The sequence below is a fragment of the Amblyraja radiata genome, chromosome X, assembly GCF_010909765.2.
Source record: "Amblyraja radiata isolate CabotCenter1 chromosome X, sAmbRad1.1.pri, whole genome shotgun sequence".
NCBI classification, from domain to species: domain Eukaryota; kingdom Metazoa; phylum Chordata; class Chondrichthyes; order Rajiformes; family Rajidae; genus Amblyraja; species Amblyraja radiata.
In genome coordinates this window covers 2,456,731-2,481,125 of record NC_045999.1, presented here as the reverse complement: position 1 = coordinate 2,481,125, position 24,395 = coordinate 2,456,731, and the positions used below count along the sequence as shown (strand labels likewise).

The window sequence follows — 24,395 nt, the reverse complement described above, 5'->3', positions numbered from 1 at the left end:
ACCTTATTTCCATCTCCCAGTTCCTATTTATTTCATTTCATTTTGTTAATCTTTTAAGCTCTAGTCATTTCTTTCTTTCCGTTTGAAAGTTGTGAGTGATTGGATTTTGCAATAATTTTAGCCTGACATATCACTTTTGATCTGATTTGATTTTTTATGACGATTGAATATTTTTCTCTGAAAAAAATGTATTTGATTTATTTTCATGGGAAGTGCAGCAACTGTTGATTTTTTTCCTGCATTCTTACCTTAAAGACATTAAGTGACGTCTTACCTGAATGTTAATTCTCCATTTATGAAATTACACATGACTGCCCAAATGATAATTGAAAAGCAAAATGTACAGATGCTAGAAATCTGGAACAAAAGGAGAAAATGGAGATTAGGCAGCATCTACAGAGAGAGAAGCAGAGTAAAGTTGAAGAGCAATGACTTTCAATTAATGTTTTGAGTCATAGTCATATAGCATGGAAACAGGCCCTTCGGATCAACTTGCCCATGCTAACCAAGATGCCCCGTCTCCACTAGTCCCACCTGCCTGTGTTAGGTCCATAATCGTTCTAAACCTTTCCTATCCATGTACCTGTCCAAATGTATTTTAAATGTTGTGATAGTCCCTGCCTCAACTACCTCCTCTGGCAGCTCATAGAAACATAGAAAATAGGTGCAGGAGGAGGCCATTCAGCCCTTCGAGCTAGCACCGCCATTCATTGTGATCATGGCTGATCGTCCCCTATCAATAACCCGTGCCTGCCTTCTCCCCATATCCCTTGACTCCACTAGCCCCTAGACTAGACATCTAACTCTCTCTTAAATCCATCCAGCAAGTTTGCGGATGACACAAAGCTGGGTGGCAGTGTGAACTGTGAAGAGGATGTTAGGAGGTTGCAGGGTGACCTGGACAGGTTGAGTGAGTGGGCAGATGCGTGGCAGATGCAGTATACCCACCTCATTTCATATACCCACCACTACCTTTTGGGTGAAAATGTTGCCCCCTCAGGTTCCTATTAAATCTTTCCCCTCTCAGAAACCCATGTCCTTTAGTTCTTGATTCCCCTACTCTGGGTAAAAGATTATGTGTTTTTACCTAATCTATTCCACTTGTGATCTTATATGCCTCTATAAAATCAGCCCTCATCCTCCTGCACACCAAGGAATAAAGTCCTAACCTTTCCCTATAGCTTGGCCTTCAAAGCCTGCAACATTCTTGGAAATCTTCTCTGCACCCTTTTCATCTTTCCTATAACCGGGTAACCTGCTGCAGTTTTTGGTAAGCGTCTTTGCTACATTTTGAGATACGTCTCGTGTTTGGCTGCGACTGGTGAGATACTGCAGGGATCAGTGCTTGCAGCAGTTATCCACAGTCTATATTACCAAGTTATCTGAGCAGACTAAATGTTATAATGCAATACTGCTGATGATACAGAACTGGACAGGAGGGTGAGGAATAAAGAAAATATAAATAAATTTATACAGATACAGAAAAGCTAAATCCGTACACACAGCACCCATAGTCAGGATCGAACCCGGGTCTCTGGCGCTGTAAGGCAGCAACTCTACCGCTGTGTCATTGTGCCGCACACTAAATGAGAACATGTTGATGGAACATAATGTGGAAAAATGTGAGGTCATGGATTTTAGTGTTTTTGTACAGTAAAGTAGTATTTGTGTTTAATACAGAGAGGATTGGAAAAGTTCTTGTTTAGAGGACCTGAATGTCCTTTAACACAAGTCACTGAAAATGAACATTCAGGTTTAGCATGCACTTCAGAGGCCAAATGACATGTTGGCTTTTATTAGAAGAGGATTTGTGTGCAGGGCCAGAGAAGTCTTACTGCAATTATATGGTCCCTCGATAAGACTGTGCCCAGAATATGGTGTGTAACTTTGGTCCATTATCTAATAAGAGATATACTTGTCACCGAGGGAATGCATCCAAGATTCATTAGGCCTGCTCCTGGTAGGTAGGTTTGTTGTGTTGAGGAGATTGAGTAAACCAAGCCTGTATTCTCCAGAGTTAAGAATAATGTTAAATTCAAAGTTAAAAAAAATTCTTACAGGGCTTGACAGCACAGATGAGGAGAGGATATTATCCTGGCTGAGAAGCCTAGAACTGAGGGGATGGAAAATCAAAATAAGGAACAGGAGAGGAGGAGAGGATATGGGAAAGACGTCATTAAACTGGAAAGAATGCAGAGAAGATTTGCGAGGTCGTTGCCAGGGCCTGAGCTATAGGGAGGTTGCACGCAGTCGAGGTAACGACCCGTGACCCGTACTATTGCCACGCAACGCTAACTGGAGTACACGTGATGAACTGCAGGTAAGCATTTACTATAGCTGCCGGCACAGTGGGCCCTTCTTCTGGCCCAGCATCCGGACTGGTTGCACACTCGCGGACCCCGGGCCGGGCGGAGGTTGGGATAAAGAGGTCGGGGTGTCGGTGCAGCGCGGTCAATGACTCTGGGTGGGCGGAGGGAGCAGACAGTCCCCAACTTTGCTGCAGCTGACGTTGCCCAGAGCCGCGGCCCCACCTCACCCGGCCCCGCTCCACCCGGCCCCATGTGTGGGCGCTGCCGACCCACAGCCCCTTACAGTGCGGCCCATAGGAGGAGACGGGGCGGAGGGCGGTCGTGGCCGGACAGCGCTGACCCTGGGGGGGGGGGGGGAGAGTGGGGGCTGTCCCGAGGGATGTGCTCCTTCGGCCGCTTACACCTTAGTGCTCGGGTTCAGAGCAAAGATACTAGAGCATTTGGTTCAGAGCACTCAGTCACCCAAAAAACCCCCCCCCACAATATTGCAATCAAAATGCTCTGACTTTGTGTTCGCTTTATTTAGCGAAGGCTTATCGAGATGGTGCTGTGTCTCTGGACATGACAATGAATGCGGCTATTAGTCGTGGATTGTAAAGGACGCCACACCATGAGATAACACCAGATTCAACATGATACCTTCCCGCTTTCAATGACAGCACCCACAATTATTTACAGCGCAAAAAATTATAATTTTGCCGTTTTTTAACAGGAAAGTACGCGTTTCGTGTGTTAACAGTGCATACCGAGGCCGCCATGTCCTCCACATGGATTAAGCTGCTCCATGCGTCACGCCCTTTGACCCGATGGCCTTACGTGCAACCCCCCTATAGGGAGAGGCTGGGCAGGCTTGGACTTCACTCCTTAAAGTCCTGTCCCACTGTACAAGTTCATTCCAAGAGTTCTCCCGAGTTTGTCCTGCTTCGAACTCGGAAATTTACGGTAATGACCGCTCGTCGGTACTCGGGGCTCTCGTGGACATTTTTCAACACGTTGAAAAATCTTCACGAGTCTTTCCGAGCTTACCGCGTTTCCCGAGTACCTGCCATTAGCGCTACGAGCCACTAAGAGACGTCCCTGAGCTCCGACGTACCTGCTACGTACATTCTACGTGCTTACCACGAGTTTGATTTTTTTTTTAAACTCGGGAGAGCTCTTGGATTGAACTCGTACAGTGGGACAGGGCCATTAGAGTGCAGGAGAATGAGGGCTCGCCTGCAGTCCGTTTGTATTTACTTTTTTGTGTTGTTTTTTTTTCGTTTTGTGTAGTTACGTTTTTGGTTTTTAAGCTGTGTTTATGTGGGGTGGGTGGGTGGGGGGTTGAAACGGGGCTTGCTGTCTCTCCCTTCGGGGAAATACGACTTTTTGTCGTATCCCCCTTCTCTGCCTCCGTCTGCGCTGTGGCCTAATGGCGGAGCTGGCGACCTCGAGGCTCCGGAGGCAGAGCCTGTCAGGACTCGCCCTGGGCTCGCTCCCGTGAGGGCGGCCTGACGAGGGGCTGAGACTCTCTCGTGAGGGGCTGTGACGCTCCCGTCGGAGTGGCCCAGCTCGAGGTGGAACAGGGCTCCCGTCGGAGTGGCCCAGCTCGAGGGAGGAACGGCACTCCCGTCGGAGTGGCCCAGCTTGAGGTGGAACGGCACTCCCGTCGGAGTGGCCCAGCTCGATGGAGGAACGGCACTCCCGTCGGAGTGGCCCAGCTCGAGGGAGGAACGGCACTCCCGTCGGAGCAGCCCAGCCCGAGGGAGGAGCGGCACTCACGTGAGGGCGATCCTACTCGGGGCTGGAACGGCACTCCGGTGGCTGGGACGGCGTTCTGGCGGCGGCGACCTGAGTCCTGGGTTGAGCCGCGCGCGGGCCAGCGGCTGCGTCCATTGGACTGGAGGGCGGCAGCTTCGACCACCCCGGGCCGCGGTGTTTGAACCGGCCCGTTCGCGGGGTTCGGTGAGCCGCGGGACTGTTTGTGCCATCGCCCGGTGGGGAATCGCCTCAGCGCAGAGGGAGAAGAGGAGGGAAGAGACAGTAACCCTAAGATTTTTGCCTCCACCACAGTGAGGAGGTGCTTGGAGGATACACTGTGGTGGATGTTAATTTGTGTTTATTGTTGTTTTTTATTGTATGTATGACTGCAGGCACGAAATTTCGTTCAGACCGTAAGGTCTGAATGACAATAAAGGTATTCAATTCAATCATGAGGGGGAATGGAGAGGGTAAATGCACAGGATCTTTTACCCAGAGGAGGCAAAATCAAGAACCAGAGGACATAGGTTTAAGGTGAAAGCGGAAAGCACAATAAGTGTGTTGAGCAAAGATTATAGGTGTTGAGCTCTGGCTGAACAATGTGATGTGGTTGCCTCACCAATGTCTTGTCCATCGAGTGCCAGTGCGTCGTCCTGATTGGTCCCCGGCCGCGGCCGCTGTTGATTGGTCAGTTCCTCCCCAGGCCCTCGGCCGCTGATTGGTCACCGCGTTTGATTGGTGGGTTTTTCCGCGGCGCTGATTGGTCCCCTGGTTGTCGTCCGCCAGTGCGGCGGTTTCCCGCCTTCGTGCGCGGGGCCGACGGGGGAGCAATGGCGGCGCCTTCTCTTCACGCGGCCACGGCGACGGCGACGCCTCACGGGGCATCTCAGGGGACGGCCGGACACACCGGCTCCGCGGCCGGTCAAGGCGGGACTGTGGCAGAGCTGCTGTCCACCTCAGAGTGGGCCCTGAAGCGCTACGCCCGGTTCACGGCGTCGGGCGGAGCACCCAGCTCGTGGGAGGTGAGAGGAATGGAGGAGGGAGGAGGAGGAGGAGGGAGGGATGGGGATGTAGGGGGGTGACTGAGAGGATGAGGGGGAGGTTAGGGGGACGATGGGGAGGAGTGAGGGATGGGGGAGGGGGAGGGGAGAGGAGGATGAGGGATGGAGGGAGGGGGAGGGGAGGATGAGGGACAGGAGAGGGATGGAGGGAGGATGAGGGACAGGAGAGAGGGATGGAGGGGGAGGGGAGGATGAGGGACAGGAGAGAGGGATGGAGGGAGGGGGGGGAGGATGAGGGACAGGAGAGAGGGATGGAGAGGGGAGGATGAGGGACAGGAGAGAGGGATGGAGGGGGGGGGGAGGATGAGGGACAGGAGAGAGGGATGGAGGGGGGGGGAGGATGAGGGACAGGAGAGAGGGATGGAGGGAGGGGGAGGGGAGGATGAGGGACAGGAGAGGGATGGAGAGGGGAGGATGAGGGACAGGAGAGAGGGATGGAGGGGGGGGGGGGAGGATGAGGGACAGGAGAGAGGGATGGAGGGGGGGGAGGATGAGGGACAGGAGAGAGGGATGGAGGGAGGGGGAGGGGAGGATGAGGGACAGGAGAGAGGGATGGAGGGAGGGGGAGGGGAGGATGAGGGACAGGAGAGGGATGGAGGGAGGGGAGGATGAGGGACAGGAGAGGGGGAGGGGAGGATGAGGGACAGGAGAGGGGGATGGAGGGAGGGGAGGATGAGGGACAGGAGAGGGGATGGGGAGGATGAGGGACAGGAGAGAGGAAGGGGAGGGGAGGATGAGGGACAGGAGAGAGGGGGAGGGGAGGATGAGGGACAGGATGGAGGGAGGGGAGGATGAGGGTAGGATGAGGGACAGGAGAGAGGGATGGAGGGAGGGGGAGGGGAGGATGAGGGACAGGAGAGAGGGAGGGGAGGATGAGGGACAGGAGAGAGGGATGGAGGGAGGGGAGGATGAGGGACAGGAGAGGGATGGAGGGAGGGGAGGATGAGGGACAGGAGAGAGGGATGGGGGGAGGGGAGGATGAGGGACAGGAGAGAGGGATGGAGGGAGGGGAGGATGAGGGACAGGAGGGAGGGATGGGGGGAGGGGAGGATGAGGGACAGGAGAGAGGGATGGAGGGAGGGGAGGGGATGTGAGAAAGGAGGGGGATGAAGAGGGAGGAGATGGAGAGACGGGGAGGCAGGAGAGGGAGATGAAGGCGGAGGATGGGTGGGAGAGGGGGGAGAAGGTGGGAGGAGGAAGCCAGCAAAGTCTGATCAAGGATACTCACCAAAGAGGTAGACAGTAGTTCAGCACTGCTCTCTAGTTGTGGTAGGATGATTCAGTTGCCTGATAACAGCTGAGAAGAAACTACGAAAGAACTGCAGATCTTCAGTCTGAAGAAGGGTTTCGGCCAGAAACGTCACCTATTTCCTTCGCTCCATAGATGCTGCTGCACCCGCTGAGTTTCTCCAGCATTTTTGTGTACCTTCGATCTTCCAGCATCTGCAGTTCCTTCTTGAACAAAGAACTGCAGATGCTGGTTTAAATCGAAGGTAGACACAAGATGCTGGAGTAACTCGGCGGGTCAGGCAGCATCTCTGGAGAGATTCATTCTCTCCAGAGATGCTGCCTGACCCGCTGAGTTACTCCAGCATCTTGTGTCTACCTGGGAAGAAACTCAAACTGTCCCTAAATCTGGAGGTGTGCATGTCTACACTTCTGTACCTTTTACCTGATGGGAGAGGGGAGAAGAGGGAGTGGCCAGGGTACAACTCATCATTGATTATGCTGCTCAATTTGCAAATTGGGATGGGATTGAGATAGTGTGTATTGGTGTTGTGGGCGGTTCTGGGCTATGACAATTTCCATTCACACATCTCCAAGCTGTCATCTTCCAATTTTATTTTAAGTAAGATTTTAAAAATGGCACTGCCAGCAATCCAACATTTTGTTTGCACAGCTTTTGGATTCTTTGTCCTTAAATTATATTCAATTTGCCTCAACCTGCAATGTGCAGTAACTAGTCTAAAATGCCCTACTCATTAATATTATAAGAATTTCAATGTACTGTAGAGAGGACAGATGGCGTGTATGATTCTGACTGGTTTGAGAGTTGTGGAGAAATTACATGAAGTGTTTGTCAGACCCTGCTGGCCAATCAATGTGATATGAGTTGGTGTACTTTGGAGTGGGCAGTGAATGGTGGATTTTCAGGGGGTGCAGTGTAGCAGAAAACAGGTGTACGTAGATATACTATGTAACACTGGAAAATTTCCAATCTTTGTCAGTTTGTTGGAGTGAGCAATGGAGGTGGTTTGACAACATTTACGAAGCTACTGAAATGTTAAAGGGATAAATCTTTAAATGTAATGAATATGTTTTTTATATATTTGTACTAACAATGTTCTGGTTTGCTTTCAGGTTTTTGAATCTAGTCTGGAAAAGGGTTTTCTCTCCTTAACGATTGTGGAGTCAGGGCATTTCCTAATCTCTCGAGGTGGAACAACCTTATTGGTAAGTTTGACTAAGCAAATGTCAGCTTTAACCCAGGTTCAGCTGTTAGTAATATCTTGATCAAGACTCCCACCTGTCCTTGAGATAATTATGACTGTTCAGCAAACAATATGTATAGCTCATCCAATGTAAAACAATTGTGTACAGTATCATGTTTGAAAACATTAAAACATTAAATAATTATACTTTCAAAGCAAAATAGTTTAACTGATTTTTTTTTTACATAAACATCAAGTGGATGGTATTGCAAGGATTTTGCTCTGGTTTGACGCTGTTGTATGTTACAGATATTAGAAATGGCAATTTACCACGGACACAGAATATTCTTAAGGGCAACGGGTGGGGCAGTAATACAGCTCCTAAGAGGTTGCTGCTGCCTTTCAGAGCAGTCTGGATTAATCTCAAATGTATAACCACATTTATAACACTAGACTGCTGGTTGCAGTTTGGATTCCTGCTGTCTGGTTGGAGCTATTGCCAACCTGTTTAGGAGAGTACTCTGAGATCTTCTATCCATACTTGTAAAAATCCAAACTGCATGCAGAGAGGAGGAAGGGAGAATCAACAATATGTTTTTAAGCACTTAAAATATGAATAGATATGTCAGATTCAAAAAACACCTGAACAAGATCTGACAAGATTTGTCAAGACCTTCACTCGATGGCACTTCAGGCAGTTGGAGTACTTCAGAAGTCAGGGTTTTGATTTGTATTGCCAGGTTACTGTCAGTGCATGCAAAAATCACGATGAAAAGGTTTGTTGTAGCTGCAGACGGTTGCTGAGTTCTCATCTGGGTGTTGAGCACGTTAGGTGCACAGGCTATCTTCTACAATGTCAAATTGTATAAAGTGCATTGTTGAGTTACAGATTTTTTTAATGTTGTCTACATCCCTATTCCATGGATTCATTTCTTTTTATCCTGTACTTTCTCCAATGCACCTTAAGTAATTTTCGCAATCGTAAAATAACCTATTCGTCCATGCCCAGTTTTGCGTACACAAGGACCTAGTTTTGATCCCAACAGACCAATATGCTGATTTCTAGAGGTGAGGTAAGAATGACTACCCTTAATTGATGGATGCATCAGGTTGCATTGGTAAAACTGAAGTCAGAAAATGCACTCAGGAAGTTCAAACTTAGCACAAAGGAAGATGGCTGTAGCAGAATCATCCCATCCCACGGATATCACAGTGTGTTCCTCAGGGCAGCATCTTAGGTCTGACCATCTTCAGTTCCTTCAACAATGACCTTACTTTCTTCATAGGGTCAGAAGTGGGAATGATTACAGAATATTCAATCCTTTTTAGAACTTCACAGCAAACAAAGCACCTCTATGGAACAATATTTGGACAAAAATTAGGCATAGGCTGATAAGTGACAAATAACATACCTGGCACTTTCGTGACATAAAGTGACTATTTCCAACACAAGGTCTGGTACCCTCCCTTTGATATTTAATGGCATTACCATCGCTGAGTTTATGTCATTAATATTATGGTATTAGGTATGTGACTTACCTCCTGGGACTCTACCTTTCCACCATCTACAGGCATGTCAGGAATGTGTTGGAATGCCCTCCATTTGCCTGGAGAATTGCAGCACCAAGAATTCTCAAGAAGCATCACACCATGCAGGATGAAGTAATCTATTAATCGCCCCAAACATTCATTTCTGCCATTCCACAGTGACTACAGTATGCACCTTCTACACAATGTGTTGCAGTCACTCACCCAGGCTGCTCTGACTGTATGTTAACTAAGAACCATTCACCGAATGTTCTGAGGTCCCCACCTGCTTTAAAAGGGCATCAATTATACCGGTGCCCAAGAAGAGTAAGGTGACGTGCCTCAATGACTATCGACCAGTGGCACTAACGCCGGTGGTGATGAAGTGCTTTGAGAGGTTGATCATGGAGCAAATCAACTCCTACCTCGACAAAAACCTGGACCCACTGCAGTTCGCGTACCGCCACAACAGATCAACGGTGGATGCGATCTCGCTGGCCCTCCACTCCGCACTGGACCACTTGGACAACAAAAACTCATATGTCAGGCTGTTATTCATTGATTACAGCTCGGCATTTAACACAATCATCCCCTCCAAACTGGTTACCAAACTCGCAGAACTGGGTCTCTGCGCATCCCTCTGCAACTGGATCCTCGACTTCCTCATCCACAGACCACAGTCTGTTCGTATTGGTGGAAACTCACTCTATACCCATGACTGCGTAGCGAACCACAGTGCGAACTCCATCATCAAGTTCGCTGACGACACCACTATTGTGGGGCGTATCACTGATGGGGATGAGTCAGAATACAGAAGAGAGATCGAGCAACTGTACATATGGTGCCAGCGCAATAACCTGGCCCTCAACACCAGCAAAACCAAGGAACTGATTGTGGACTTCGGAAGGAGTAGGAGGGGGACCCACAGCCCCATTTATATCAGCGGGTCGATGGTTGAAAGGGTCAAGAACTTCAAATTCCTGGGCGTGCACATCTCTGAAGATCTTTCCTGGTCCGAGAACACTAACGCAATTATCAAAAAGCTCATCAGCGCCTCTACTTCCTGAGAAGATTACGGAGAGTCGGATTGTCAAGGAAGACTCTCTCTAACTTCTACAGGTGCACAGTCGAGAGCATACTGACCGGTTGCATCGTGGCTTGGTTCGGCAATTTGAGCGCCCTGGAGAGGAAAAGACTACAAAAAGTAGTAAACACTGCCGTCCATCATCGGCTTTGACCTTCCTTCCATCGAGGGGATTTATCGTAGTCGCTGCCTCAAAAAGGCTGGCAGTATCATCAAAGACCCACACCATCCTGGCCACACACTCATCTCCCTGCTACCTTCAGGTAGAAGGTACAGGAGCCTGAAGACTGCAACAACCAGGTTCAGGAATAGCTACTTCCCCACAGCCATCAGGCTATTAAACCTGGCTCGGACAAAACTCTGATTATTAATAACCACTTTCTGTTATTTGCACTTTACCAGTTTATTTATTCATGTGTGTATATATTTATATCATGGTACAGGTGCACAACCTTTTATCCGAAGATCCAAATAACGAAAACCTCCGAATAGCGGCCATTTTTTCGGTCCTTGAAGAAAGGTCCTTGAAAACGTTCACCGAGGGCGGCCCGCAGAGGTGACAGCGGAACCTCCGGTCGGTCCTCGAAGAAAGGGGAACTAAATCCCCATTCATAAAAGAGAAGGTGAGGGTATATTGCGCGGGAGGGTTAATAATTGACAATATGCTGCTGCCTGCCCGCTGAGTTAAAAAGTTCCCACGGTAGACTCACGATACACGGTGTATCGTGAGTCTTGCGTGGGAACTTTTTAACTCAGCGGGCAGGCAGCAGCAGATTTTCGCTCCCTTCAGTTTCACCCCACCTACACCCCTCTGCTTCCCGGCCATGTGTGTGACCCCTTCCCTCCCCTCCCCTCCCCAGCTCCCTGCTCATTGCACCGGCGCGGGGGCTTTGCACTGTCTTTACATCGGCGATTCCAGCAGGACCGTGCCAGTCACCGGAGACGTCAGGACCAATTGGACATCGACCACCAGGCCCACTGCAAGCATGGAGATCCCAGAGACCCACAGCCAGCAGCAGCCCAGCCCAGCCCCGCTCCAACTACAGAGGAACCTGGGTTGCGGATGACGGGGCACAGCTCGGGGCGTCGTAGGGGCCCATCGGGGAGCGGGTTCCTGTTGGTCCTGACGTCTCCGGCCACCTGCCATCCTCCGGGAACTGTACCGCCCTTGCAGGAGAGTGGGGTTGTTTGCAGTTGCAGAGGGAGGGGGGATGGGCGGTACAGTTCCCAGTCTCAGCTCCAGTCCAGGGGGGTGGCCGGAGACGTCAGGACCAACGGGACACCGACCCCCAGGCCCACTGCAAGCACGGAGATCCCAGAGACCCACAGCCAGCAGCAACTCCAGCCCAGCCCCGCTCCAACTCCAGAGGAACACGTAGGGGCAGAAGCTGATGGTGTGCAAGGTACGTCTTGTTCTTGGGGTGGCGGATGAGGGGGCGCAGCTCGGGCTGTGGGCAAACTGCCACTTGTCGCCGTAGCGGCCCATCGGGGAGCGGATTCCTCTGGAGTTGGAGGGGGAGGGGGGTATTGTGCTGTTTGATCGCCCCCTGCTATCCCAGGGACAGGGAGACACAGCGGCTTTTTAGACTGGTGGGCAATCACTTCCAAAGTTCTGCCCACACAGTCAGTACACCTCTCCTACACTGCATTTCATACAAACATTTATTCTGCAAGAAAAAACTACATTGAAGACTCAAACTCGCGATCGAGTAACTGCCGGGATCAAGGCACAAACTCGCGACCTAGCTTGGGGATTCAAGAATCCCCGAGCTAGGCCGCCTAAGGGCATGTAGCCCCGCTAGGGTGACGTGAGTGCGAGAGGTGATTCAATGCTGCGGGCACATTTACAAATTCAGGAATTCATTCAACACACTGCATTTCATACAGACATTTATTCTGCAAGAAAAAACGACATTGAAGACTCAAACTCGCGACCAAGTAACTGCCGGGATCAAGGCGCAAACTCGCGACCTTGCGGATATGAGCCGAGCACTCTACCACTGAGCCAGCCATTAAAATCTACGCTAAAAAATTTCCATTCCGAAGACCGACAAATTCTGAATTACGAAAAGTGTCTGGTCCCAAGGCTTTCGGATAAAAGGTTGTGCACCTGTATATGGACACATTTATCTGTTTTGTAGTAAATGCCTACTATTTTCTGTGTGCTTAAGCAAAGCAAGAATTTCATTGTCCTATACAGGGACACATGACAATAAACTCGCTTGAACTTGAAGAGTTTGAACAGCAGGCATTTGGAAACATCACCATCCATAAGATCCCTACAGATCACAGGTCAGCCTGACTTGGATATATATGGCCTTTCATTCATTATTGCTGCACCTGAATCCTATAACTCCCAACCCAAAATTGCTCTGCATGTATCTTCAACGAAAGGACTGCTGGGAACTGGGGAAGGTGTGGGGGCATAATAAATGCGGTCCTTGCTAATGATGCCCTGACCCCAAAAATAAATTAATTTAAAAAAAATGAAAACTTGTGTTATAATGTTAAGACAAACTGCAGTTGATAATGCAGCATTAGCCTTGAGCCATCATGTACATGAGAATCAGTCCACATTTTCATCAAAATAGTGGCTGTTGCCTCTGCATCATGAGCAATTGTTCCATTGTCGGGACCAGTGACAAACTCTCTTGATTCCTGACCATTCGATTTTATTCCAAGCAGTCAATAGGAACTGATATTATGCCATGAAAAAAACTCCATCAAACTCTATGATTGATAGATCGATTTACAGTGAATTAACTTTATGTCACTTCATGAAGTTTCCTTCCAATATGGTTGTAGAGCTTCATCTTCAAAACGATGATAGCATAGTCATTTTGGAGAGAAAGAGGAGGGATATTAGATCCCTATTTCCAGTGTATTTGTTATTTGGGATAAAGAATATTTTTTAATATTTTGCAATCAGTGTTTATAAAGGAATGGTTATAGAATTTTGGACAATTTAACATTTAACAATCTACTTGTCTCATAATTGTGAAATTAATGTTCTTCAATAACATCATGTACATACTCCACATTATTCCTTCTGTATGTCAATCCAGAAAACATAAGTAGAAGGAAGAGGCCATACAGCTATTAGTGCCTGCTCTGCCATACAATGTGACCATGGCTGATCATAGCTGCCTCAGTCAACAATCTGAACACGACATCTGGTTCTATTGCCTGTGAGTCTGTTGCCTTTGAATGGGGCAGATGACATTGTTCTTATCTCCAGCATAGACTGGAGGAGTCAAATGGCCATCTGTGAGAAAATGTATTTCTAAGCTCTGCACATTTTCCTCATTCAAATCCCATATTTCATGATTCCCATAATCAAAAGAGAACTTCTTTCTTGAAATTATGCATCAACTGAGCCATATGAATAAAATCATTCCAAAAATTCATTACTCTCTAAGTGGAAACATTCTTATCCATGTTCTGAATGGCCAACCCACTTACTGAGTCTTGATTGCAGTTGTCCAGTCAGGAGAAACATTAATTCCATATCTATGTTGCCAATCCTATAAAAATATTTCAATGAGATTGCTTCTCATTTTCTAAACTGTATAGGTTGATTAATCCTTTTCATATGATAAACCCTCTATCCTAGGAATTAATCTAGTGAATTTCTGTTGCACTCTGCTGATCATGTGTACCATTAATTATGTTACCAACCCACCATCCTCGTCTTCAGACACCCAATGCGCAGGGTAGATGGTAGGGCCGAGGATGTCCTGTTTGGGTTGCTCCTAGGTCTGGCCGGCGAGTCATGGCGCCAGGCGGAAGAGGACTCTGCCCAAGCCGGCTGCCTGCCCCTTTTCCGGGGTTACGTCCGTGCCCGGGTGGTGTTAGAGAGGGACTATGGGCACCCTGGGGGATTTCCTGGGACCGCTGGGCACCGCGGGGGGTTGAATGCATCCTTGACAAGGAGTGTAAGATAGTTGTATAATAGGTTATCGTTAGTCATGTATTATGGTGGTGGGGTCTGTTTTGTTTTATACTGCAGTGTATATATTATTTTAATATTTGAAGAAATATTTTAAATTATTTTTTAAAAAAGCTGGTTACCAACCTCACTGAACAGGGTCCATGAGCATCCCTCTGCAACTGGATCCTCAACATCCTCATCAGCAGACCACAGTGTATACAAATATGTAACAACACTTCTTCACCGATAACCATCAGTATGGGAGCAGCTCAAAGCTGCGTGCTCAGCCACCTGTTCTCACTCTACTTACGACTGCGAACTTCATATTCAAGTGCACTGATGCAATTATAAAGAAAGCCCATCTACGCTTCTATTTTCTGAGAAGATTGCAGAGATTTGTTATGTCAGGGAGGACATTGTAGAACTTCTGCAGGTGTACAGTAGAGGGCACATTGACTGGTTGCATCACAGCCTAGTTCATCGACTTAAATGCTCAGGAGTGAAGAAGACTGCAAAAACTGGTGAACACTGCCCAGTCCATCATGGGTTCTGTCCTCCCCACCATCGAAGGGATTTACAGGCGCCACTGCCTCAAAAAGGCAGTCAGCATTATCACCAAACTCATTTCACTCCAGCCATCGGGAAGTCGATGTAGGAGCCTGTAAACTGTGACATCCAGGTTCTGGGACAGCATCTTTCCTACAGGCATCATGGTTGCTGTAATTTGGAAAAATATACAAGGCAGCTCATTTTGAAATGGTTAATTTGTACGACCAATTAAATGGGAAATGGTTGATTGTTGAGTGCTTTCACTTTTGAATATGAGGAAAGTCCTAATTGAATGAAAGAGACTGCTTTTCATATTAGAGGTACTATTGGATTTTTACTGTCACAAAAACAATCCAATTCAGCCATATAATTTTGCGAAAGAACGCTCTGCATGTAATATTGCAGTTGATTCTTTAATTTCACTTGCAGAATTATTTTTCCTGTTGAATTTGTTTGTGTTAATGTAAATAAATATCTGTTGCTTGTAAACTATTTTTTAAATATTATTCATTGCGCGTTTATTGACATATCTTTTAAAGTATTTTCCAAAACATGTGTCTCATGCTTTATTTTATTTATTTATTAAATTCCGAGTCCTGAGTTTCTAACTGAACCAAAATTACAAGTATAATTAGGTCATGTAATGATCAGTGTTCCTTTAAGGTCAGTTAACTACCAGATCATCAGTTAACTCTTACACGCACCACAATAATACATTTAAAACAGGCTTTCCTGTTGGATCCTTCATATACTGATCTAGATGACCATCTCTTATGTACATAATTAGTTTGTCTTCATCACTATTACTGATCAATTGGTTTGACCAGTCAGTATGTAGATTAAAGCCCAAGATAGTTTTTGCATTACCCATATTACATGAGCCTGGAATTTGCTGATTTATACTATGCCTTGCATTGCTAGGACGGCTTGGGACCTATATACAACTTCCATCAAAGTTATTTTAGCTTTTTAAACTGCATCTACCGCTTTTCTGAACTATGATCTTTTTTTCTTGACTACCCTTATCTCATACTTTAATGTCAGCCATGATCATATCGAAGGGCCGAATGGCCTACTCCTGCACCTATTTTCTATGTCTTCTCCGTGGATTGTCATCTTGTCGTGGTGGAGAAGCTTGTGTGGTCCTGAGAACCTGAGAGCGATGCCGTCTGGAGCTATGCTCCTGGTAGGGCCACCCATGGCGGTAAGGTCGAGGGGGAGGACTCTGACCTCAACGGTGGAACAGGCAGAGGATGATGACTGACCTTAGTGGAGCGTCACAACGGCTGGGTACACTTTTTTGATAGACTCAATTTGAAGTACGCTTTTATGATAGACTCGGGCTATCATTACTAACCTTGCAGCCCTGCATTATTTAACTTTCTAAGTTTTGTCAAATAAAAACAAATGATCTAATATCCTATTTATAGGATTTTGGAGTACACTGATACCCCCAGACTGATTTTAGTGAAGCTAGTCTCAATGGAAGACCTTCCTCTTTCTCTTGTGTTGGTGCCTCATGAATTGAAACAAGTTTTTCCAACAGTCATTAAGCCGTACATTCAATCCTGTATCAATTTGCACGTGGTTCAGGTAGTAATCAAGTGAACCCATCTGTTTATATTCTTTGAGCAGAAGCTCACACTTTGTCTAATATATTATTGGTTTCCATATGAATCTTAACAACTGTATCTTCCCCTCTCATTTCAAGTTCAGCTGAAAGTCATAAAGCACTTGCATTTTGCCCTGCTGATGAACTAAATGTGGCTACATGGCAGCTTTATAATTTGATTCTGCTTATTATGCCCTTTTAGTTTATTTCCTCTACATTTATGAATATGTAAATATAGTTTGGCAATTTCATTTAGTAATAGTTCCAGAACTTCCATTTGTTTTAATTAAATGCAAATTCTCCATAATTCATGCATTTAGAGAATGAATTTCATTGTGAGTTTCTCATGCTTCCATGAGGTAGGGGAAGGGGTGATGTGGTGGAGAAACAGTTGACTTTCCCATTCCAGATTGTTGACAATTTATGAGGATAATACAAAGTCCGTTACTTCAATTGCTTTATTTGGTATCAAGAAAGTGAAAGAAGCCAAACCTGATGTGTTATACATCGCTCGATAACAAGTTTTAATGCAGCCATGGGTTGGTGCAGAAAATGTACCATGCTTTAGAATACCAGAACAAAGCTATTGCCCAAAACAAAAAAATAGACAAGTTATTGGATATCTGAATTTGAAACGTGAGCGATATTTCGGTTGCCCGGAAGCAACTCGGCCGAGAGTGCTCCTGGCAAACTGGGCTAAGCCCTCCAGTAGCTCCGATGAATGGAAGCCAAACCGTCCAGTAGCCCCGGCTTGCCCGCTGGAGTCGTCGGACCCGGTGGTAGGCCCGGCTTACTCGCCATGGACCTTGACGCGATCCGCGCTGCGAGAGCGAGGAGGGACTCGCTGGATAGCACCAAGAGCAAGATGGGCCATCAGAGAACGAGGTGGGATGTCGGAAGCTCCCGGTGGGTGGCTAGTACGGGCCCGCGTTGAAGGTTGGAGGTCAGACGAGCCCTCGGTGGGTGCCAGAAGTCGGACGGACAAGCAGTGGTTGCCAGAGGTCAGACGGGCCTGTGTGGGTGCCCGAAGTCGATCGAAGATTCGCCGCCGATAGAACAAAGAGGGACTAGGGGTGGGGGAGCGGCCCGGAACAAAGAGGGACTCGGCCTGGGGGACGGCTGAGATCGAAGAGAGGCCATTGGGGACTACATTGAACACTTGTAACTGTCGGCGCCATATACGTGGCAACTCTTTGCGTACTTTGTCTATGGTATGCCAGACAACGAATTTCACAGTGACATGTCATGTGATAATAAATTATCATTCATCTGTTCTATCTGAGGGAGAAGGCAGGTAACAATTTGGGTGGTAGGAGGGGGCCCTTTGTCTTTGGCATTCCGATACTTTTGAAGAAAAGTTGAAGCCTTTTTATCCTTATTGATGATTTTATTTAAGCCAAGACTAGTGTTCATAATTACTTTGTGAATGTACATGGTTCTTTTAAAATCCATACTGTGTAGGTAAAGCCAATATGTTATCTTCATGGGCAACAATGTCAGTTTTACACTGATGTATGTGTTCAAGAAGGAACTGCAGATGCTGGAAGATCGAAGGTACACAAAAATGCTGGAGAAACTTCTGAAGAAGGGTTTCGGCCCGAAACGTCGCCTATTTCCTTCGCTCCATAGATGCTGCTGCACCCGCTGAGTTTCTCCAGCATTTTTGTGTACCTTACACTGATGTATGTTAAGCAAGTAATTTTGAAGGAATTTACATTCATCGTTTAGTTAAAAAGCCACTTGAGTTTTCATCAAGTGTACTCAAATGCTGCATACATGACAGCAAAGTTACTGTATATGATAATGGGTAATGAGCAGATAATCTGTCAATGGTCCTGAAGAGGGGTGGGAGATTGTAACCTTCACGTGGTCCACCCTGTTTCGATGAATGCAATCAACCTGGCGTGCACAAACAGAAGATGAAACATAACAAGTTGTCTTACAACTTTAGGTTTTGCACGCCATATGCAAGAAGAAGAAGTTCTGAAGAAAGGTCTCGACCCGAAAAGTCACCCATTCCTTCTCTCCAGAGATGCTTCCTGTCCCGCTGAGTTTCTCCAGCTTTTTGTGTCTATCCTAGTTGAGATGTTAGTCTGGAAAGAACAGCTGTTCTTCTTGAATGGTTCCTTGTGAGAGGCCAGATAAAGGGCTTGGATTAACATTTCTTTAGAAATGCAACATCTCCAGTTGTACAGCACCATGTTAAAACTGCACTAAAGTGTCACCACAGGTTGTGACTAAGTGTTTCGAGCACGGCTTAAACAACTGGCCTTGCCGACTCAGAAGCATTAGCACTCGGCTAGCACATTTTATAACAGAGCTCAGTAGCAGATAAGGAGACATGATAAGCACAAAGTCAAATGTACATCAGCAGCTTGATTTAACGAGAGAGAGAGAGAGAGAGAGAGAGAGAGAGAGAGAGAGACAGAGACAGAAAGCATTGGTGTAATGCTAGAAAGGAAAAATCGGTATGTGGCAAAAAACAAGTAGCTATGTTGGCTGATATATATCCTACATTTAATCTTTGAAATGTATTAATCCTACACTATTAATTATTGAAAAAGATTTTGCTGCTCTGATGATGATGATAACTATTATTTTTAATCCAGAACAGGTAGTCTTAACATAAGATACTTGTCAAGTGTTCATAAATTCTGAGAGGGCAACCAGGAAAATAAGGACCATTCGTGACATCTAGCTTCTTTTAAGTAAAATATGTCAAGGCACATCACACAGTGTAATTGAATGCAAATAAAATAGCAAGCATGTAGAAGAATTAAGAATCTTAAAGAGCAACTTAATTGAGATAACATTTGGGTTTAGAGAGAGAATACCAGAACTTGAGTCCGGAATCTAAGTGCACAGCCAGCAATGATTTTAGATGAGGATGGGCATGTGGCCAGGAACAGGGTTGCATATTAAAGCTAGTTGATATAGCATTTGCATAGCTATTAATACTGAATCATTAAGAGCTTATTTAAAAGCATTCTTGCCTGAGTGTTTAAATTGGAGGCCCCGTTTATTGAAAGATATGATCTTTAAGTGACAACTTGATGAGTTCACTTCCATCACGTCCACTGGCTTGTCCTCCAAATGCGAAGCAATTAAAAATTGAGCAAAATTACAAAGATAGGTGCAGCAAATGAGCCTTGAGTTACCTGCCAGATTAAGTGGGTCAGCAGGCAGCATATCATTGAAATCAGGCATGCCTGCTGTTGGATTCTGAGATGATTGAGTTAGTATATCTTTAGAGTGGTATTAAGATTACCAGTCCCTAGTGTTTAATTCCTAATTTAACATGAGAACGTTAAAAAAAGGTGCAAGAAAATATGGCCCTTCAAACCTTTTCCGTAATGCAATAAATGATGGGTGATCTAATCAATGACCTAACCTCCATAACCCAATTGCCCTGATCATTCATTAGTCACAGGGTTTCAGCCTTGAAAATCCTGAATGACTGCACTCACTTCTTTAGGGTACAGAATTGCTCAGATCCACAAATCTCAATGAGAAGACTTTCCTCACATCAACTTCAAATGAGCGATCCCTTATACTAAACATTCCTTCATTCTAGACTGTCCCATGGGAAGAAATCTCGCTGTGTCTATCCTGTCAAGCCCACACCTTCCTCCCCCTGACTCTTGTAAGTTTTAATGAGCTCATTCCCCCTTCAGCACAACTATTTCTTCAAGCCGATCTTTCAGTGTGGGGATCAATCTATTGCACTGCTATTGCACTATCCTTCTCTGCACTGGCTCCAATGGAGATCAAAACCTTATCGGACACTAGGTTCAGTCTTGCCAAAGTCCTATACTGCTGCAGCAAGTTCTCTGGTTTTTCCTCATGCAGTAAAGGCCAACATTCCTTTTACTTTCCTAATTACTTTATATGCCGAAAGTTTGGTTTCTTGTATGAGGAAAAATCTTAGCCCAAGGTAGGAGTTGATCTACTTTCTGGATCATCAGTCCAGGTTTGCAGATTTATTGCAATGTCACAGCTACTTGCCTTTTTCATATTTCTTTCTGACATTAAAGGAATCTGTTCGACTGGTTGAGTCTGTGCCAGCTTCCAGAGTAACCTTGCCAATCCCATTTCCCCCACTTATTGTAATTTTAATATTCTCTTTAATTAATTCAATTTTCCATTAATACCCCACTGATTCTCCTGTGCTCTTATTTAAAAGATGATTTACGGATACCAACCTGCACGTCTTTAGGATATGGGTGGAGACCGGAGCATCTGGAAGAAATCCACGTAGCCACGAGGAAAACATGCAAACATCAGTGTTCAAGCGGAACCGCTAGAGTTATTTTGGAAATTGAATACAGCAGGCAAACCCTACTGAAAAGCCCCAGAAATGTCGACAACCCCCCATCACCACCGAGACCCCAGCAGAAACTGAAACCAGGAGTAAAGAGAGCACAGCCACCTCGAGTCCTCACCAGAAGGGAAAGTTGATTCAAGAGGGAGTCAGGGAAGAACAAGAAGAGGTTTAGCAGATAATGCTGAAAGGAGAAGAGCCACAGAAAATGACAACAAAAAAACAAAGGGCTGATGAGAACAATGGCTCTGTCATGCGGAGCGAGCGGCTGACCATCCCACCACTGCTAGTGACATCCTGCCCTGTTCTCCCTGGTGACTTCAACTACATCATCGACGCAGTTGTTTGATTCAGTGGTGCCTACAGCACGCTGGACAGCACCTCCAGGTTCCCGATGGGGACTGTCAAAGATGCATAGCTCTGCAACACTATCAGCAACCTTGCAGGGTAAGGAGACCTGCAATAGCCGGCCTGGCTTGTCGCGGACCGACGACGGAGGCCCCGCCCATTGTGGATCGATGGTGGCGTACCTGCCCGCTGCAGCCCGCTGAGGATTGAGGACACCCGGTAGGGCCGGCCCGCCCACAGCGGACTCTGAACCTGGTCCCAAGCCATTTAAGCCACGCCCGGTGATGCAAGGTCGCACACCGGGTTCTTGATGTTAGAGCCCCCGGCGCGCGCTCGCAAACCCCCGCGGCCATTCCAAGCCGCGCGGGGCGATGGTGTAAGGCCCCGCTCCAGGAGCTCTTCAACCCCGCAACTCGGGCGGGAGAAGTCGCCGTTGCGGAAGCCCGGAAAAGCGGACTCCCTCCGGGGACCCGCGGGCTCCCGGTGCCGCCGTCCGCCAGACCCGCAGTTGCAGCCACCGAATCTCCGGGGGTCGGGCCGCAGCAGCGCCCACCACAGCTCCACCCGCTCTGGACTCGGCCAGCTCCGCGACGGTGAGGTGAGTAGTCGGCACTGGAGCCCCCGGTCTTCCTGTTGGAGGCCGCTCCTCGTTGCAGCCCCAACGACAACGGAGACCCGACAAAGAAAAGGTCGGGTCTCCCGTGCAGGGAGAGATTTAAAAGTTACCCCCAACCCCCCCACACCACCACCACCCCCCCACACACATACCCCAACAAAAATAACAAAAACTACATTAAAAACATAGACATAAAATAATAAAAACGCAGACGGACTGCAGAGGCCGCTGCAGACGAGAGTCGCGCCGCCTACCGTTATCGGGCTTCTGAACAGTGCTTCCTTAAGTTAGGGAACTGTCCAATTCACCTCTACCCCATTGTGGACGTTGGGCTTTGTGTGTGGAACTGACGTGCTGCAATGCTGAGAACTATATTCTGCACTCTGTATCTTCCCCTTTGCTCTATCTATTGTACTTGAGTTTGACTTGTATGTATGGTATATCTTACCTGTTTAGCATTAAAAACAAAGCTTTTCACTGTACCTTGTTATATGTGACAATAATAAACTAGAACTAACTTCAGCAACTATGAACTTCCATGGATTGCCTTTGGTTGCACTAAGGACATTGAGTGGTTTTTTTTGCATGAGTGTTACTGTTATTTCACTTTAAAACATTATATTATCTGTATGTATTGTGTTTGTGTGACTGTTAAGCTGCTGCAAGTAAGAATTTAATTGTTTCATCGTAGGTGCATATGACAATTAAATACCTTTGACTTAACTCTCAAAATAAATTTAAACAAATGTCTGATTACACTCTGACCAGGTTCAGTTGCACAAACTGAATACCCTGTCTACTCTGTTACATTTGAAGAATGGCCACTGCAGTAAACTTCTCATGCAGTGTGCCCGCTGGAAGGTTAATCTTGTCAGATGAGAAAATATGGAAAAGAAAAGCTGTGGAAAATGTACAAAGTTCAGTTTTGAAAATAATATTTTGAGACTTTTACCCTTCTGATTGAAGTAATACTGTGCTTGCGAGATATGATAGTCAAGCATATCTTAAATGTGTAGGAGTTTTGCAATTATGCACTCAGAGTAGGGGTGATCATTTCTCTCTTACACATGATTTTGATGGCCATTCCAAAAATACAATTGATGACACCTTAAATTAAACTATGTTTTATTTGTTTCACATATTTAGCAATAATGACATACAGCTCTACAATCTGTCTGCTTCCAAAACAAAACCATCTGTAATCATATATTTACTATGCAAGGGGAGCATAGAGATGCCTACTTGTATGTAAGAAGGAACTGCAGACGCTGGTTTAAAGGTAGACACAAAAAGCTGGAGTAACTCAACAGGACAGGCAGCATCTCTGGAGAGAAGGAATGGGTAACATTTCAGGTTGGCCTGGTTCAGCAACTTGAACGTCCAGGAGCGGAAAAGACTGCAAAAAGTTGTGATCACTGCCCAGTCCATCACCGGCTCTGACCTCCCCACCATCAAAGTGATTTATCGGAGTCGCTGCCTCAAAAAGACAGCTAACATCATCAGAGACCCACACCATCCTGGCCGCACACTCATTTCACCACTGCCATCGGGAAGAAGGTACAGAAGCCTGAAAACTAATGTCCAGGTTCAGGAACAGCTTCTTTCCTTCAGCCTTCAGGCTATTAAACACGACACCAAGTAAGCTCTGAACTGCAACACACTTATTGCACTATAATTGTTTGTTTTTTGAGTATGTATGTGTGTGTGTGTGATATATATATATATATACACACACACACACACTGAACTTTTTTTTTCTCGTTTATGTACTATGTTTACATATTCGGTTGTGCTGCAGCAAGTAAGAATCTATCTGGGACATATGACAAAAACACTCTGGACTCTTCAGACCTACTTATGTGTTCCTCTTACGCCCTCTGCTGTGTGGTGATGCAATCTACATCAAAAGTTTTTTCTCACCTTGTGCAAAATTAGAATGATTCAGAGGTCGACTGTTTTATACTTTTAGCACTTTTCCAAGCCATTATTAATCTTGGGGCTTGTATAATTATTGAATTCCTTGCCTCATGAATTCTGAGATGCTTAAAATGGTTCGAGGCACTTGATAGGATAGCTAGATACAAGCTATTGATTCTGGTGGTATAATTCTAGATTAAAAAAACATAATCTTAACTTGGAATTGTGCTATTTAATGGAAGCTGTTTTACATGCAGAGGGTAGTGTTAATCTGAGACTTCATAAGAAATTGCAGATACATAAAATGTTCATCATTGCTTAACTTTGGTTAAGCAAGGATTACTGCGCACAAATAGATAAAAGGAATTGTGATATAGATCAGACACAATCTAATTCAATAGCCTAGCCCCATTCTTAGAAACAAATGGAAAAACTCAAGCTGTTCAACCATGGCTTATTTTAAGAGTATCTCAGTTTAAAGAATAGGCCAGAGTGACCTGCGTTTACGTAATGGTTTCTAATATCCATTTCAGCATATCCTGAAATGTTTCACAACATATGAATTACTTGCCTGCTTTACAGTGGAAAATGTGATAGACAATTAATGCATGGAAAATTCTCACAAACAGCAACCTAATAATGACTAGGTAATCTGCTTTTACTGATGTTGACAGAAGAGCAAGTATTGGCCAGAACACCAGTCACAACTGGTACCTCGGATTTTTACATCCACTTGCATGAAGATAGATTCATGGTTTGGTGTTTCAAATAAATGACGATTTAAACCCATAACCTTTTAATTTAGAGATGTATTGCCTACTGAAGGACTTGTTAAAAGAAAGTGTACAATATTGCTTCAAATTATATACTGAGACTAAAGTACACAGATTCTCACAATAAAATGAATATTGCATCAACAACAGCAGCTCTGTTGTAAGACTGTCACCTGAT

General features: G+C 46.0%; 1 protein-coding gene across 1 annotated transcript in view; it reads left to right on the top strand.

The window, feature by feature from the left end:
* The first annotated feature begins 4,817 nt into the window (after positions 1–4,817).
* The window catches only part of rec114 (REC114 meiotic recombination protein), a 32,143-nt gene continuing 12,565 nt past the window's right edge, over positions 4,818–24,395 (top strand). The window contains exons 1-2 of the mRNA XM_033014929.1: positions 4,818–5,068; positions 7,469–7,561. Of these exons, the coding sequence (XP_032870820.1) occupies positions 4,877–5,068; positions 7,469–7,561 (285 nt within the window). The 5' untranslated portion in view covers positions 4,818–4,876. The remainder of the gene's footprint in view (positions 5,069–7,468; positions 7,562–24,395) is intronic.